Here is a 16,736-nt window from a genome sequence, read left to right on the forward strand (position 1 = left end):
AGCTTTTATCATTTATTATCTTAATGCATTTTTTTTAGCTAAAAAAACCCCACTCAGAATGAGATGCAATTCAGTTACATATTCTTGATTTTAGAGCTTCCTTATATATTGAATATACAACTTGCGTGTTTGGCAAGGCAGCTATTACATGATACATTTCTTCTTGTGTACTTTTATTGAAGACACGAGCCTGTTTAACTACTGCAGTGCTGTTCTGTATCAAACAACAGCAGGTGGCAAAGACGTTCATTTCTAGAAATGGATCAGTATTCTCAAGGAGTACTTACGCAGACTTTTGGCCAGGAAATCAAGAAAGTAAAAGCTGTACAAAATCTGTAGCCAACAATTCTGAGACATATTTCTGCCCAAGCTTTTAATTCCACAGTAACCAATAAAGTTATAAATAAAGTGTTTCTTCGGCAGAAAAATTAACATAGCTGTGCTGCAACATTTCAGTTAGTTAAAATAAAAAAATTACAAACCATTCAGTATTGCTCTGCAGAAGCCCGTTGAATTAGGGCTACTGGACTGCAGCCAAAACTCAAGTGGTGGCTGTGAAAAACCATAAAGCTTTCAGATTCTTGAGAATGAAAATTACAAATTCCAATTTTAAGTGTGTCCAAGGTCATGGAGTAATTAAGATGCACCACTAATTAATTCTTTTTTTCAGTTAGTACTAATTCAGTCACCTAACTGCTTTATTTCTTCTATGTTTATGATTTTTAATCTTGTGCAGGGGAAACCCCAGCTTATCACTATGGGACCCACTATTCATCAGCCATGATAGTGGCTTCCTATCTTGTCCGGATGGAGCCTTTTACTCAGATTTTCCTACGATTACAGGTAAAAATTGCATCATCTCACTTTGTGTTTCTTTCCTGCTGTATATGAGAGACCTAAGTGAAAAATATGGTCAGTCAGCTTTGTTTTCATCAAATATGGTAGAAGAAATACTTCTAGCAGAGTTGTTATTGCCTGGGAGGTTTTTGATGTTTCTTTGTAAGTGATGTAATGGAATTCACACTTTTTTTTCCTGTAGCTTGGACATTTTTCTAAGTGTATGTAGAACAAAATATCAGCAAGCAAAAAACAAAGCAAGTTTTATTGTGAAAAATACTTTGCTCATCATGCTTTATTTTTCTGTTGTTGAAAGAATCATATGCCATTTGTTCAGTTCTGTGCTGGAGGTGTTGAAAGATTGTTATTTTAAACCAGTATGTCTATCCAAAGAGCCATTTTAGTACTGAGTGTTAAAATAAACGTTTGCAGAGCCTGGAATTGTTTGCCTGTTTGATGGATAAATGGGTTTTGTAACATTACATGTCAAGTATTTTCCTAGACAGAAGCCATCAGGCAAAAAAAAATGTGGTTCTCTGAAAAGACCAAACTTTGAAATAGGACTAGGTGACTCTCTTCTTAAAATTCTGTATATCTGTATCTCATTGCTATTTCTGTTTACTATCATTTGCACCAAAAAGTAATGCAGCTGTGTTTAAATCAGTTGTGTTAAAGGAAGAAACATGCTACATTCTATGGTAACTTTATTGGGCAGAGGTTGTTCTGATTTGCCACCTTGGCAAAATCTGCTGTGCTGAGAGATTGATGCTGATGTGCTTCTTGTTGTGTCCTGCAGGGCGGTCACTTTGACCTGGCTGACCGAATGTTTCACAGCGTACGGGAGGCTTGGTATTCAGCGTCAAAGCACAACATGGCAGACGTGAAGGAGCTCATTCCAGAGTTCTTCTACCTCCCTGAGTTCCTGCTCAATTCCAACAATTTTGACCTAGGTAGGCAGAAGGAGCTTGATAGTGTTGCTACAGGTGTAAGAGAAGTGGCAGACAGTCCAACACAAGAAAAGCGTCTTGTAATATGGGCAGAAAAAGGTCTGTTTAACTGCATGAGAAAATTATGAACGACTTGCACGTTTTGACATGAGAGCATAGGCAGGACTACTTCTGATATTTCCTGATACAACATGTTTATTCAGTATTAGATTTGAAAGTCTGAATGATTCAGAACTCATCTTTTAGTCAGGAAGAGCGTAGCTGGAATTCTTATTTCCTCTGTGATACCTCAGGTTTATTTTTTTACATTCATCAGACTTAGGATGTTTTCTCAAGCAGTAAGTGTTCATTTTATGCAGTTAATGCAAAGTTTGTTCTGAGAATTGCTGAACAAGTCGATGAAATACCCAAAAAGGATTTTTGTTTGGAGTGGTGTGTTTTAGTTGATTTTTGGGGTTTTTTTTCACCTGTTCGAAATCCACATATAAATCATGTTTTACTTGGGGTTTCTCTGGTTTGCATTTTTCTCCACATAACTTGCTACTCCATGATGGTGTTCACCATCTTTTTTGCGAATATTTTTATGCTTTACAAAATCTGTTTGACAGTCCTCACTTTTATTAAAGTATTCCTAAAGGTTTTGTTGAAATGTTGCAGTTAGCTTTTGTGAGAGTGATTATTCAACAGCAAATTTCATGTTTATGGGCCGTAGGGGATACATGTCCCTTAGGTTGTATGTCACTCTTAACAGTGGCAGTAAGCTTCTGTTTTCTGAGCTCTGTGCTGTGAATCTAATAGCAATAATAAAGATTAATCAAGTCGTAGGTTTTAATGGCCTCAAAACCTTTTTTCAAAATGTATTGTAAGAGATTCGGAAGCACAACCTGGCAAAAACAAAAGAACGCCCTGCAAAACCTCACCCAATTATATTTCATGCAGAAGGGTATGGCCATTACCTGAAAAATGCTGAGGTCTTGTCCACTCAGCATTGTATCTGATAATTGTGGACTGTGACCATCAGAGTTTAGAAATTCTTCATTGAGCATTTGGAACAACAGTAGGAAAGGTTTCGTTATGAACAACTGTCAAAAACTGTGTGATACTTTTGACTGTGTTATAATCTGTAGCAGTCCTGCTCGCCTTTCCCCAGATAAAAGAGACGAAGGTTCAGTCTGGTGAGGGAAGCATGTTTCTGTTGCAGCAATGTTCTTAGTACTTGTGTACCCTATAAAATTGGAAATTCATTGGTGTTTCTCTGAGCTAACAGGAAGTGTGGAACTGTCTCTTGGCAACAAGCAACAAAACAAGAATATAACTGGGAACAACAAATACACTTTTAGTAATCACAACATGTCACTGTTTAATGTTAAGAGTGGGAAAGGGGCTATCAGGACCCAGATCAATGTATGTGGCCAGATCGTGCCCAGGGGAATCACCAATATCCTTGGGTGTGAAGCCTGTTGGGAATGCCAGTTAGCTCTTTGCTGTTAGGATATGAATATTTAGCCTGTACTCTGTGATGTGTAGCCATTCTCATGGGTAAAACAATAATTCTGTTCTTTGGTACAGAAGGTTTGTATGGTGAAGAAAATAAATCCTGGGATGAAATACTGTTCCCCACCAAGGCTTCTCAGTGCACTTTGCTGTTACACTGTCTTGCACTGGGATTTATTTTCTTCAAAATACACTCTGTTGACATGCCATTGCTATATACATGCTAAACAGGTGCCAAATACAGGAAATTATGTCCTTTCTTAAATTTGGGCTAGCACATTTATTCCAGTTTTCCTCATAGAATAAGAACAAGGATATCTAAAAGAGATAAGAGAATTAACCTTGCTGTGCTGATTTTTCTGGGTACAAAATGGACAGCTGCTATGGTAGCAGTTCCCGGTTAGCAGGGTTGGCTGCTTATGTGCAAGCTAAACTAACATAACAAGATTCTGGTTGTGCAGTGGTTGCAGAAAGCTATTTTACTGGCTCTTGTTTTCATTAACTTTCACACACTGCAGTAGTGGGTCTGTCTTTCCCATGGCAGGGAGAGAAAAGCAGAAATTTACTTAAATAGAAGAATAAAGACAAAATATTGATGTTCCAAGAGCACTTGATGGGGAAACATAAAGGTTGTGAGTACAGACTGTGCATGGTAAAGTTGTGAAGGCTGAGGAGGCATAATCTAATTTATGCTTCTAGCTAGAAAGGTAATGTTTGTTTTGAAGAGCGGGTGCTGAAACACTGTCACATCTTCAAGTCTTAGAAAAGAATATTTTAATTCTTCCTCCTGCAAGCATGAGCAACTGAGGCAGATTTTTTCATGTTTTATTGCCTGACATTTAAAAATGACACAGTATTTTAAAGAAAAGACTGAAGTGGCTTGCTTTTCTTAAAGGAAAGGTGTTAGAATTTGATATATTTTAATGCTTTTTTCACCATTGTTGCAGTTCAGTTTCAATGCTTCTCTCCAATTGTTTTGTTTTCTTTTGTTCTTAATAGGTTGCAAACAAAATGGCACTAAACTTGGTGATGTAATACTACCCCCATGGGCAAAAGGAGATCCTCGTGAATTTATCAGAGTTCATCGGGAGGTAATTTGTAATTTAATAATGGCAACAGAAAACATCAGTTGGGACTTTGCACTGCATATTAATCTAAGCTCAAGTTGTGCAGTTACAGCTACTAGCCAGTCCGTGAATTCGGGGCTGATGGCTAATTGTTGCAAAGGTCTGTAGAACTGGTGTTTCCTCCCCTTCTTTTTTGGCTAGGGAGTACTTGAAGCAAGGCTTTATCAAAACATAACAAGGATATGTCGAAATATATTCTGCATTTTTCTTTGTGGCAGGTGTAGTAGACTCAACTGGTGATGGATACAGCTAGTTTTAATGCATGCCCTTTGAATTTCAGGCTCTGGAATGTGACTTTGTGAGTGCACATCTGCATGAGTGGATTGACTTGATCTTTGGCTATAAACAGCAAGGTCCTGCTGCAGTAGAAGCTGTAAATGTCTTTCATCATCTCTTCTATGAGGGGCAAGTGGACATATATAACATCAATGATCCATTAAAAGAGACAGCTACCATAGGATTCATTAATAACTTTGGACAGATACCAAAGCAGGTATACCCATCATATAATTCTTATTTTCCAGGTGACAGTCAAATTGAAATGTATCAATATAGAATGGGAAAGTTTTAAGAGTGAAACTACCTGGGAGTGTGTTCTATAAATATTCTTCCAATGATGTGAAATCACATTTCCATCATAAATGCAACAACAATCAACTTTGGGCTTTCCTTGATAATAGAAATGTCTTCTTTTTTTTCTTTTTCTTTCCTCTTTCCACCTTTAAAGTAAAGGCAAAGTGAGTCATGGTTCAACTCTAAAAATCAGCATCAAAAACAAAAAAGTATGTTCCCGCTGCAAAGTCAGAGGGGAGCAGTGAAAGTGCAACTTCAAACTGTTGCCTGGTGCTTAGGTATTTTAAGTTTCCCTGTAATGAAGGAATTTCTATAATAACTTATGATTCCTTTTTTTACACCGGTCTCTTGGCACTCTGTAGGGCTTGCCCACATCTTTTATTTGGAGAACGTGTTGGAAAAAACCTCAAAATTTAAATGAAGAAGACTGAATCTTGTAGGACAGCTATAGTTAAGGATTAGTATAGACATGGTTTTGGTGCAGCTTTAAAGTTTGTGTTCTCTTTGAGAGATTGCATTGAAGTATTAAATGCAATATTCGATCTAAAGTTTTACTGTGTGGATTATTAGTTTTTTGGGCAGATGGAGGGTTTCTCTCTCTCTCTCTCTCTCTCTCTCTCTCTCTCTCTCTCTCTTTCTCTCTCTCAGGCATTTCTTTAGGGTTTTTTTCCTGTCCAGTGAAACTTTTAGATGTCATTGGTGAATTTTTGCAGTCTAGATCTGGTGGAAACTCACAGATAACCTTCAGCAGTTCACTGGGAACCCAACCCATGTGCGGGAAACTAGACTACAGCAGCACATAACGTTCCAGGACAGCCACAGGATGTTTCCTGTGGGGACCCTCTAACAGCTGCCTGTGTCTCATTGCTTGGAAGGAAGGCTAAGAACTGCTCATCTATCCCCTGTGGTTGCTTTTTGCCATTTTTTTCCTTGCTCTCTCTCAATAATCTAGATATGTAGTGGGTGTAGGGCTTTATCCTCTAAAGCAATAACCAATCACTGCATTGTGATGAGAATCAGACATAGCTCAGCTAAAGCAGGTAAAGACTGGGGCTGAGAGCAGGGCGGTGGAAGAGCATTGCAGCTGATTTTGGACGTCTGCCTGAATCTTCAAATGCCTGTTAGGTACAGACCTGTGATGAGATCTACCAGAAACTGCATGATGCTTTGCTAGAGGAAATGGGCAGACTGCAATAAATTTGTGAAACTCAGACCTCCTTCCTTAAGTCATTTGTGGTGGTGAGTGCTCTTGGAGCACGTTTTTATGTAACCTTAGAGTTTTGCTGTGACCCTCTGTGACTTTCCCCAGGGGATCTACGGCAGGCTATCTCAGTGACGTGTCTGCTGTGCACTTTTTTACTTCTTTGTTGCATGGAGATGTAACATGAGGGCTACATCTTCTTTAACCCATCTCTTCCACTAGTAATGCACCTGGTGGTTCTGTTTCCCATGTTAAAAAGTTGTGCTGCAAAACATTTCAGAGCTGGTACTGCATTTGGAAGAGGGCCCTCGCAGGCTCTGTGAGGGTCCCAAGATGCCACAGCCTGGAAGGGCAAAGCAGAATTAGTAAGCCAGAGGAGAAGTCACTCAAAGGAGCAAAGAGGGTGGGTTGTTTTCTTGCTGGCATTGGCTTTTTTTGAGATCAGTTGTCCACGTGAACAGTATATGATGTGCCTTCTCCATATTCTCGTAGCCCAGCTAGATGGGAGGCATGTGGTAGCTCAGGGAGAGCTGTGGCACATAGGCCTGTTGTTACCCTTTGTACCCAGAGCGTAGGTGCAAGCGGTAGGAACATGTGTGCATGTTCCTAGCTCAACTGCCTCAGGCTTATGCATGTTTCTTCTGCTTTGGATAGGCAAACGTGTAACATCTCAAAGGGCTGTAAGGAAAATAACTTTGAGCCTTGGAATTTCAGTTTTCCTTTCAGTGCTGTAATAACCTTTCTGCAAAAGAGTAATCAAAATCTTACATACATTCAATGCTTATTAAATGTTACAGTACGTAGCACCTACCATCCAAGACGTTTATTATGAATTTATCACGTGATAAGCCATAGCGTGTGTCATTGATGAACATGACTTATTAGAAGTGATGATCAGCTTGTTTAACGCTATCTGAGATACCAGGAATGGTCACTGAAGCAGTAAAACTGAAATTCAATCACTCATAATGAAAAGCTAGGCAGAAGATAATCAGGTTTGAAGATGTGTTTCTTTTATATGGTTGTCGTATGCAGTCCAATTACATGCCCACCTATGCTGTTACTCTGTTCTTTGGTAGCCTGGCCGCCTCCAAGTGCGTGAGCTGCTGTTTGTGGGACACAGTTTGTTTCAAAGCCAAAAATTAGCTTTTGGTTTGGCCTAAGTTAGAGTTTAATACTGTGTTATGCGTCAACTTGGGGATTTTTGCTTGCTTTACTTCAACTGCTTTTGCAACTGGAGGTAGCTTTAAAAATACTTTGCTTATTATATCCTTGTTGGATTTCACATGATTTGTTGAAGTCTTACTGAAATAGTTGACATAAGTTAGTAGTGAATACTGAGAACAGTTAAGTACCATTTGCTAACCTGCAAAATTTTTAGAAGGTGAATTGGACATACTGGTGATCTTTTTAAGCTTGTGCTCTTGTAAACCTATAATTTTTGATGATAATCAATTTTTTTATGAACTTCAGCTCTTTAAAAAACCACACCCACCAAAGCGTGTTAGAAGCCGACTGAATGGGGAGGCTGTGGGAACCTCTGTGCCCCCTGGTTCCACAGGTGACAAGATTTTTTTCCATCATTTGGACAACTTGCGGCCATCCCTTGCCCCAGTGAAAGGTAAACTGTAAAACTGCAGTAATTATTCCTCTTTCTTTGCCAGAGCATTCAGAGTTTCAACGAGATCATCCTTTTCCATGTTTTGCTTGGTTCTAATATTCTTAATGCCTGTACTTTTGTGAGAAAAACAAATTTAAAATACCCTAAGCTGTAGGATTATGTTCTTAGCTACCTTAAAATGTACTTGGGAAGCACCACACCTGTGCTGGTTTAATATAAGTTTTTTAAAAGAGGGATAAAATTGGGCCCAAGCACCTCTTTAAAGTTTTAATTTAACAAACGATATTCAGGTTACATTGCTTTTGGACCTGCGATAGCCTCAATTTTTGTGATTTTTGTAGCAGAAGGATTCTTTATTATTCTTTTAGTGCCAAGAAATAGAAGTGTTGCCAGGAAAGGTGGTGTTTGATAGCTGTACTGAAACAAAAATGGTGGGGTTTGGCTTCATATCTGACATTGGACCGAACAAAAATTAATTGTCTGTGAGGCAGGTAAATGCTATATGGTGATGTCTTTCCTAGTTGGTCAAATGAATCTGTGCCTGCCTGCTGTAAAGAGAGAAGGACATACTATTACACAGGACATAGTAAGGCTGCGCTGTAGTAAGACAGGAATTTAGAAAGCACTCATCTATATTTGCAAAGCTTGGGGAAAAACAGGTAGGACACCATGGGCTTTAGTTAGGAATGTAGCCTGTGGGAACGCTTGGCCGAGATGTTGGAATCGATACCAGAAATTTACTTTTGCTTGTGCTGAAAATGGTACAGTCACTTTTAATGACCACACACGTCTTGTCTGAAGAACACCTGCAGCATTGCATGTGGGATCAGAGCTGTCTGGGACACTCAGGGTGTTCTCGCCACTGCTGATGGTGCTTAGCTTAGCCCTGCATTTGTTATGAACTTACTGAAAGTTGCCATCATCGCAGTTGAAACAAAGATGTGTGTAACATATCCAGTACAGAGATCCTGCCTTTGCAGAGCATCAGGTATTTAATGGGATCTGATAGTATTTGCCTGGCCTAGCAATAAAACATAACCCCATCTTCTCTTTTAGAGCTCAAGGAGCCTGTGGGACAGATCGTGTGTACTGATAAAGGCATTCTGGCAGTAGAACAGAATAAGGTTCTCATCCCACCTACATGGAATAAAACTTTTGCTTGGGGCTATGCAGACCTCAGCTGTAGACTGGGTACCTACGAGTCAGACAAGGTTTGTAATCTGAAATTTGTTTCAGTGCTGAATGCACCAAAAGCCATTAGTATTCAATAGTGAAAAAAGATCTAACAATGGAAATCTGTTTCACGTGTGAATGAAATAATCTTGGACTGTGTATGTTTTATTGCTCCCTATCTGGTGGCCTTCATCAGAACGCTGGCAGAATGACGTAAACCAATTAATAATAATTTTTTACCGGGTCTGCAAAACATAATTAAATTAAATCTATGCAGTTAAAGCTCATCTCTTGGGAGGCATCTAATGGCAGAGGCTGGAATTGCTTCTGTTTGAGGAAAAACTGCATGTAGCAGCTCTGAGTTACGTAATGGTCCAGCGTGCAGGGTGGCACTCGGGTTTTTATTTTTATCCTACCAAACGCTAATCCTGAGAGCAATTCTTCTTTGTTTTCTTTATTTTTAGGCAGTAATTGTTTATGAATGTTTGTCAGAATGGGGTCAGATACTGTGTGCCATTTGCCCCAACCCCAAACTGGTTATCACTGGAGGAACAAGTACAGCGGTGTGTGTGTGGGAAATGGGCATGTCCAAAGAAAAAGCTAAAGCCCTCACACTGAAACAGGTAAAATACAGTAAAGATGCTTTTTACGTAAATGATGTTACAGGATCAAAAAAATCATGAAAAGGGTATTGCTCATATAATAAGCTTTGAAACCACAAGTCCAGCAGACCTTTGGGGAACTGAGGAGTCGGGGTACTGATCTGCATTGAAAGCAGGCAAAATCTGTTTTCAAAATGACATCGTTCTTAAGGGTGGTTGATCACAAGGAGCTCTTCGGAGAGACGGAGAATTTGGTAGTATTGTTACCAAAATTATACAGGCATGTTTTGTGAGATCATCTGATTTATTGTATTGTTGTATGTAAAATACCTCCGTCTGTGTCAGGGAGGGCAGTGAAGGAGACTGTCTTAAGGTTCAATTTCCTTTTTGATATTTTTTTGTTTTAAATTACACTTGTGTGATGTATATATTTAAATTACGCTTGTGTGCAAAACTTGCTTTTTCTGGCAGTGATGTTTGTGAAGCAGAGTATACGAGTTCAGGATCACTTGAAGCTTTTCTTGCTTTGTTAATTCAGAACATCAACTTCTAATCTAAAAAAAAAAGCACCTGTGCTTTAAAATCAGTTGTAGCTAAGTGCAGACTGAGTCTTGCATGTTTGCTAAAAAAAAACCAACCAAGCCAAAACCACAAAACCCACCCACAAAAAAAACCCCAAAACAATTACCTCAAAATATACTAGAAGCTGTGATTCATTGTTATAGGTAGCTAGATTGTTACATATTATTGTTACATGTTCCTGTTCCTGTTGGCGCGTTGATAGTAGGACTTTTCCAGAGGAAAGCTTCCACTCAAACTTAAGGGAAAAGGAATTTAGAGAAATATTTAGTAACTTCCCTTGTGTGGTCTCCAACAACTGTCCAAAGCTGTGTTTCCAAAGTGTTTTTTTAAAACCAGTGCAAGATAAAACACTGTCCCTTAAATTTCAGGGCAGCATATTGAAGGCCATTTCACTTAGCCAGTGATTTGTAACCGAGTAAACTGCAGTAATCTGACTGCATTCTAGATTCCTGTTCCATACATTTTTGGAGGTGTTTTTTTTTCAGTAGGCGGCTATATAACATTAGACCCTTGAAATTTGGTTTTGTGGGAGTACTTTTTAAATGGGGAAAAAATATTACTCCTATCACTTTCAGTTACAAAAATAATTGCCAGCTCAGGATTTGTAAGTCAGTTGCATCTTTCGGTAAGACATTAATGTAAGTGCATTTAATGTAATAATTTTTGTGCTCTCTCCTGATTGCAGCTTGTTCCTCCTGACTTTTGTTTTGCAGGCGTTACTGGGTCATACTGACACTGTCACATGCCTCACAGCTTCTCTAGCTTATCACATCATTGTGAGTGGATCACGGGATCGCACCTGCATCATCTGGGATTTGAATAAACTGTCTTTTCTAACACAGCTTCGAGGTCACAAGGCCCCAGTTTCAGCACTCTGTATAAATGAATTAACGGTAAGAAACAAATCCCATTCAGCAACGTGCAGCGGGAACAGTAACAAGTGTCAGAAATTGTTAAACCAAAGAAAAAGCTAGGCTCTTCTGTTAGTTTGGCAAAACTTGTATAACTTGTCTGAAAAGTAACTAGCTGGTTTAGGGTGCGTCGTTTCTCCAGAGGCACGCGTGTGTTTATTCCATGCAGAGTGGCTTGAGCTCAGAAGAGCTTATTGACAGTGCTGGCAGCAGTATAGCTAGTGTGGCATTCAAAGTGGGTTGTCAAACCTACCACAGGAGCTAAGAAAAGATTTCTATGTGATCTTGATTGACTTCTGTTCTTTTACGCTTAACTTAAAGGAGACGGAAGATGCTTTGGATGAAGCTGCAGTGATAATCATAGTGGAAACAGACATGCCCTAAAAGCTTGTCTCTGTGGCAGTCCTATAAGTTACGGGCTGCCACTTATCCAGCTCCCATACATATCAGAAAGGATTTGCCCAACTTGAAACTTTATGTACCTGGTCCGTCAGGGCTGGATGGACCTTGCAGCAACTGAAGCAATAGTAGTGGCTGAAAGCAAGACAAAATGGGGCTGTAATGCAAGGGGGAGGTAGCAAGAGGTACAGTTTATTAGCTGCTAGTAGTCTCATGATTGTAGTGTTGCCAGTGTTTTAGACTGCAGCTCGTGTTTCCCCTATGCACTAGTTTGGACCATCTCTTGCTCTTTTCCTAATGAGGAAGCAAATGAAGTGTAAAGTGGTACATGTTTGTGAAAAAGAGCAGAGGCAACATGAGCAAAGCCTTTGAAAACCAAGAAGGGAAAGTACTGAAAATACACTGTTGGATTGTTATGCTGTGAGAAGTGGAGGAACTGGTCTACTCATTGTGTGCTGTAAATAGAACAGAGTGTTACTAAGTGTGGTTTTCTATGTACAATTAAAAAAAAAATGCATATCATCCTAAAGATTTGTTTAAGTGGCCAAACTCAGCTTGAATAGAACTTCCTGAAAAGTGCCAGGCTTGGTGACTGAAGTTGGCTTATAAATCAACGTGGCTTATATTTTTGCTGAAGAAAACCTGAGTCTTGTGTTGAAATACAGAAGTGTTATTTGTCTTTGCAGGGGGATATTGTGTCATGTGCTGGCACTTACATCCATGTATGGAGCATTAATGGCAGCCCTACTGCAAGCGTAAACACTTTCACTGGCCGGAGCCAGCAAATAATGTGTTGTTTTGTGTCTGAGATGAATGAGTGGGATACCCAGAACGTCATTGTAACAGGACATTCAGATGGAGTTGTCCGGGTAAGTACCAGGAATCACTGCTTGGAAAAATAAGTTTATGCCTTAGTAGTAGTAGTTAGAGAAGTCATGTCTATCCAACACCATGCCCTGGCCAGTCCCAGAAGCAGACCTGCTGCACTTGAGTGTTCCACCTGAACAATTAGCCCTGCAGGAAGGAGGGGAGTCCAGGCTGGGTAGGCAATGCAGACTGCTTTTGGTGCTGGAACCAGCCGTGCCATCTCTGCACAGGGTGGTATGCTGTATCCTGTCCACATGTTAGATGAACACTGAAGATTCATGGAAAACTTTTTCAGTGAGCTGACATTCCTATGCAGTCTTCCAGTTTTCCTTCTCCTTTTTGATGCAGCCATTGTGATGTAGTAACTAGTGATAGTCAGCAGCATACATTTTTCCTTCCTGCTCTCTTTTGGTCACTTTTTGATCACTGGCTTTCCTGCCTGTAGATTGTAGTTTTCATTCACCACTCTTGTGGTATGCACCTTGAGACAATTCATTTTGCTGCCTGAAAAGGAAAGAGGAACTTGGTGACATCCCTGATCACTGCGAGTCTAACCCCATTTTCAGTACTGTGTGCAGTCCTGAGTCTGCCTTAACTGGAGTTTGCTGGTCAGATTGCTGTGCGGAGGGGATGGTTTTTTATTTGAACAGCTAAAATGTTAAATAACAGCACAAGACTTGCTCATTTGTGATTCAGGCATGAACACAGATGTCCTCTTACAGTATCTAGCTTCCAAAAACAGGTATCACGTGACCTGCCTCTTGTTCTAGCAGTGCAAATGCACGGTTCTAATAAGCCATCTCCACTCTAGAAGTAGCTCAGAAGAAAGCTAAGTGTTCAGGATGTGCCACTTTCTTATCCCCTCTCTCTCCAGTTCTGGCGGATGGAGTTCCTGCAAGTACCAGAAACACCAGCTCCAGAGCCTGTGGAGATGCTGGAAATGCAAGAGGATTGTCAGGAAGCACAAATAGGTATGTCTCCTGACAGGTGTATTGTCATCTGATCTTTGCTATACACAGGTTATACAGGTTATATACCTGTGGTTATACAGTGCAGAATGGACAATGGGGATTTTGTCTCAGAAGACAATAGACATCCAGCCGGGCATAACAAATAGAGCAACTGAGTTCATTGTTCACCATCTTCCTTACAGTAGTTTCATATTGCTAAAAGAAAAATCATGCCCATCATAGCTTTTTCATCTGTGAAGATTGAACTGCTCTGTGTGTGGTGGTTTCTGTTATCAGTGGACCCAATGGATGCTACTGTTGTCCAAAAGCTAGATATTTTCTTTTATGGAATTACAGCATAACATCAGAGTCAAAAAAAAAAATTTATATTTACTGATGGAACAGTGTGCTGTATAGACAAGCAGTGCTGGCCATATCACTTTCCCCTGTTGGAAGATGCTGGTCCATTCTTGATGGGTGTTCCTTTTAGCCTTCTCATCTTCCTCTTGCCCTCTTCATATTGAAGATACGATCTGGATTTGAATCTGTATCTCATAATACTCATTAGTAATTATTGTATAAATACAGTTCTTTTCTTCAGTGTCACTAGGAATATAAGTATCTTCGGCAGTTGCTTTTTTTGTATTAACAAACCCTTTTATTAGCAAATCTGCATTCTGTTTCTCAGTCAGCCAGAGTTTCAGCATGACTGACTGTGCTTGCTTGTGTACATTTTGCCGAAAGGCAGCAGGGTTTGGTTTGCTAATGAGCGGTTTTGAAAATACCACTCGTTATGTCTGTGGTAGCCTGACTCAGATGGCCTATCATAGGAAATAGCTTCAGCTAAAGAGTGCTGTTTTCTGACAGACCAGCGCAAAAAAGATGAATAGTGTGATTCCTGGCAGGAGATGACTCTCTGCAAAGGCTTTGAGATGCCTGCATGCACTTTCCCTCTAGTCATGCTGTGGTGGTACCTGCTGGGTTGTAGGTAGCGTAGCAGCAGCATAGGGAAAAAGCTCAGGCTCAAAGCAGCCTTGCTAACATCTTCTCTCCTGTTGGGTGAATCCAGGGCAGGAAGCCCACGAAGAGGACAGCAGTGACTCTGAGGCAGATGATCCATGCATTGGCCAGGACATGAAACTGCAAGAGAGCCAGAGTCAACCCATAAGCACCAGCCACAGGCCGAGGTCGTCATCAAACAGAGCAGCGGCAGCGTGGTCAGCAGACAGTGGCTCTGATGACTCCAGGCGTTGGTCAGACCAGCTCAGCTTGGATGAGAAGGATGGCTTTATCTTTGTGAATTATTCTGAGGGGCAAGCAAAAATGCATCCCCACGCTCAGGTTAACCACCCGCACCCCGGCTATGCTGAAGCACGGCACTACAGCAAGCTTAAACCAGGTAAAAGAAATGGGGCACGCCTCCTCTGTCAGATAAAGGTGCTTTCAGCACTGACCCGTGAGGCAGTCTGTCTCTGTCTGTGCAGCTCTGAGCAGGGGTGGCTGATAAATTCCGAAATGGTTGGTGAAGAGAAAAATTGGTGTGTAAATATCGCGTGTTGTTCAAGCTTTTCCTGAGAAGCTGTGGTCCCTTTACCCTGGCTGGCAGTTAAGCCAGTCACCCGCCACAACACCCCTGCAGCAGGATGGTGGAGAGAATAGAAAGAGGAAAAGGAAAGGAGCTTGTGAGTCGAGGTAAGGATAGTCTAATAAACCAAGGAAAGAGGAAGACAAAGGAAGTGATGCACAGGCAATGGCTTTGCCACTTCCCACAAGCAGAATGATGACCAGCCAGTCTCTGAGCGAATGGCTGCCTTCCCCAAAAAAAAACTCTTCTCAGTTTGATTGCTGAGCATGATGTTACACAGTGTGGAATATCCCTTTCTCAGTCTGAGTCAGCTGTCCAGCTTGTGTCCCTTCCCAACTTACTGTGCACCTCCAAATTCCTGACAGGGAGTGCGGGGCAGAGCAGTGAAAAAAAGAAAACCTTGACACTCTGCAAGTACTGCTGAACAATGGCCAAAACGCTGGTATGCCATCAAAACTGGTTTAGTCACATACTCAAAACACAGCATCGTAGGAGCTTTCATAAAGAAAATCAATGATAGTTGGAAATCTGAGTCTTCACTTTAAAAATAAAATAAAATAATTAAAATAAAAAAGGAAGCTATCCCACCTCTGTCAGGCTTTGGTACAGGGCCTCCCTGCATGTCACCATCCTCTGCAGCTCCCAGATGGACTTAGGGACATGGGAGGCTCTGTTCGTTGTTTTGTATCCTTTCCTTTCTTACATGCATTGGGAATCAGTTGAAAAATAGGTTTTCCCTGAGTGGAAATTGAGTCATAGAGAGTGATCTCTGAGGGGAGGTTTTTTCTTTCTAGAAAGTCACACATACCTGTATGTTGGGGGAAGAGAAAACAAAACCAAGAACAAGCAAATTTGCTTTTTCCCCTCCTACTTCTTTTTAGGATACAGATGGGAGCGTCAGTTGGTGTTTAGAAGCAAACTAACTATGCACACGGCATTTGATCGCAAAGACAACGCACATCCAGCAGAAATCACTGCACTTGGCATCTCTAAGTGAGTAGCTCGCGAGCGATTGCTTAAAACATGTTTTCAGTGTTGTCAGTGGGAAGCGGTACGAAGCAGCCGCTGTTCTTTGCATAATGCTGTTTTGTGGTACTTCTGGTTAGGGCAGCCGTGTTCAAGGACTGAGATTTAAAAAACTGCTAAAATAAGTAGCCTTACTCAGCTGCGTGATGTTACATAGTGTATTGTTACAGCTTCGGTTCTCAGTCATACCAGCCTAATTTGTGCATTAATTACTATGCCAGTGGTTTTACATATTGTGGCATGTAAAACTGGTCATCGATGTCTGTGTGTTACTGACAGAGTTGTGGCAAGAAAGCTTTTGTTTTTTTCTTACAGAGATCACAGCAGAATTCTTATTGGGGATGGTCGAGGCAGGGTGTTCAGCTGGTCCGTAAGCGATCAGCCTGGCCGATCTGCAGCCGATCACTGGGTGAAGGACGAGGGGGGAGACAGCTGTTCGGGCTGCTCGGTCCGTTTTTCACTCACTGAGAGGCGTCACCATTGCAGGAACTGTGGGCAGCTCTTCTGTCAGAAGTAAGTCAGCCAATGGTCTCCTTTGGGCTCTTTTCCGTACAGGATTTTAGGCTGGGTAAAGCTGTTGCATACCATGGAACTCTGCTGAAAGACTGAGGTTTCCCTTGCCAAAACAGAACTGGTGAAGAAAAAAACATCAGAACTCTCAAAACTTCCAGCGAGGGATTAGAAAAGACAGACTAGCCCCTTTATAAATCCAGTTAGCAAGACAGATATGAGGAGAGAATGAAATCTGCTTGCAGCTTTGAAAACCTCCCGGTTGCCCATCTGGGAAAAGCTTTAGACAAATGAACTTAGTGAAATAAAAACCCACAAAACAAAACAAGCA

General features: G+C 40.9%; 1 protein-coding gene across 4 annotated transcripts in view; it reads left to right on the top strand.

Moving 5' to 3' along the window:
* WDFY3 (WD repeat and FYVE domain containing 3) overlaps nucleotides 1-16,736 on the top strand; it is a 185,192-nt gene that overhangs the window by 164,180 nt on the left and 4,276 nt on the right. For all 4 annotated transcript variants that reach the window (XM_037396249.1, XM_037396260.1, XM_037396258.1 and 1 more), the window contains 13 exons: nucleotides 737-843; nucleotides 1,634-1,787; nucleotides 4,278-4,369; nucleotides 4,686-4,898; nucleotides 7,653-7,800; nucleotides 8,857-9,011; nucleotides 9,438-9,596; nucleotides 10,871-11,050; nucleotides 12,154-12,336; nucleotides 13,209-13,305; nucleotides 14,354-14,683; nucleotides 15,751-15,862; nucleotides 16,211-16,408. In XM_037396249.1, the coding sequence (XP_037252146.1) occupies nucleotides 737-843; nucleotides 1,634-1,787; nucleotides 4,278-4,369; nucleotides 4,686-4,898; nucleotides 7,653-7,800; nucleotides 8,857-9,011; nucleotides 9,438-9,596; nucleotides 10,871-11,050; nucleotides 12,154-12,336; nucleotides 13,209-13,305; nucleotides 14,354-14,683; nucleotides 15,751-15,862; nucleotides 16,211-16,408 (2,128 nt within the window). The remainder of the gene's footprint in view (nucleotides 1-736; nucleotides 844-1,633; nucleotides 1,788-4,277; nucleotides 4,370-4,685; nucleotides 4,899-7,652; nucleotides 7,801-8,856; nucleotides 9,012-9,437; nucleotides 9,597-10,870; nucleotides 11,051-12,153; nucleotides 12,337-13,208; nucleotides 13,306-14,353; nucleotides 14,684-15,750; nucleotides 15,863-16,210; nucleotides 16,409-16,736) is intronic.

This window comes from Falco rusticolus, chromosome 1, assembly GCF_015220075.1.
Source record: "Falco rusticolus isolate bFalRus1 chromosome 1, bFalRus1.pri, whole genome shotgun sequence".
NCBI lineage: Eukaryota > Metazoa > Chordata > Aves > Falconiformes > Falconidae > Falco > Falco rusticolus.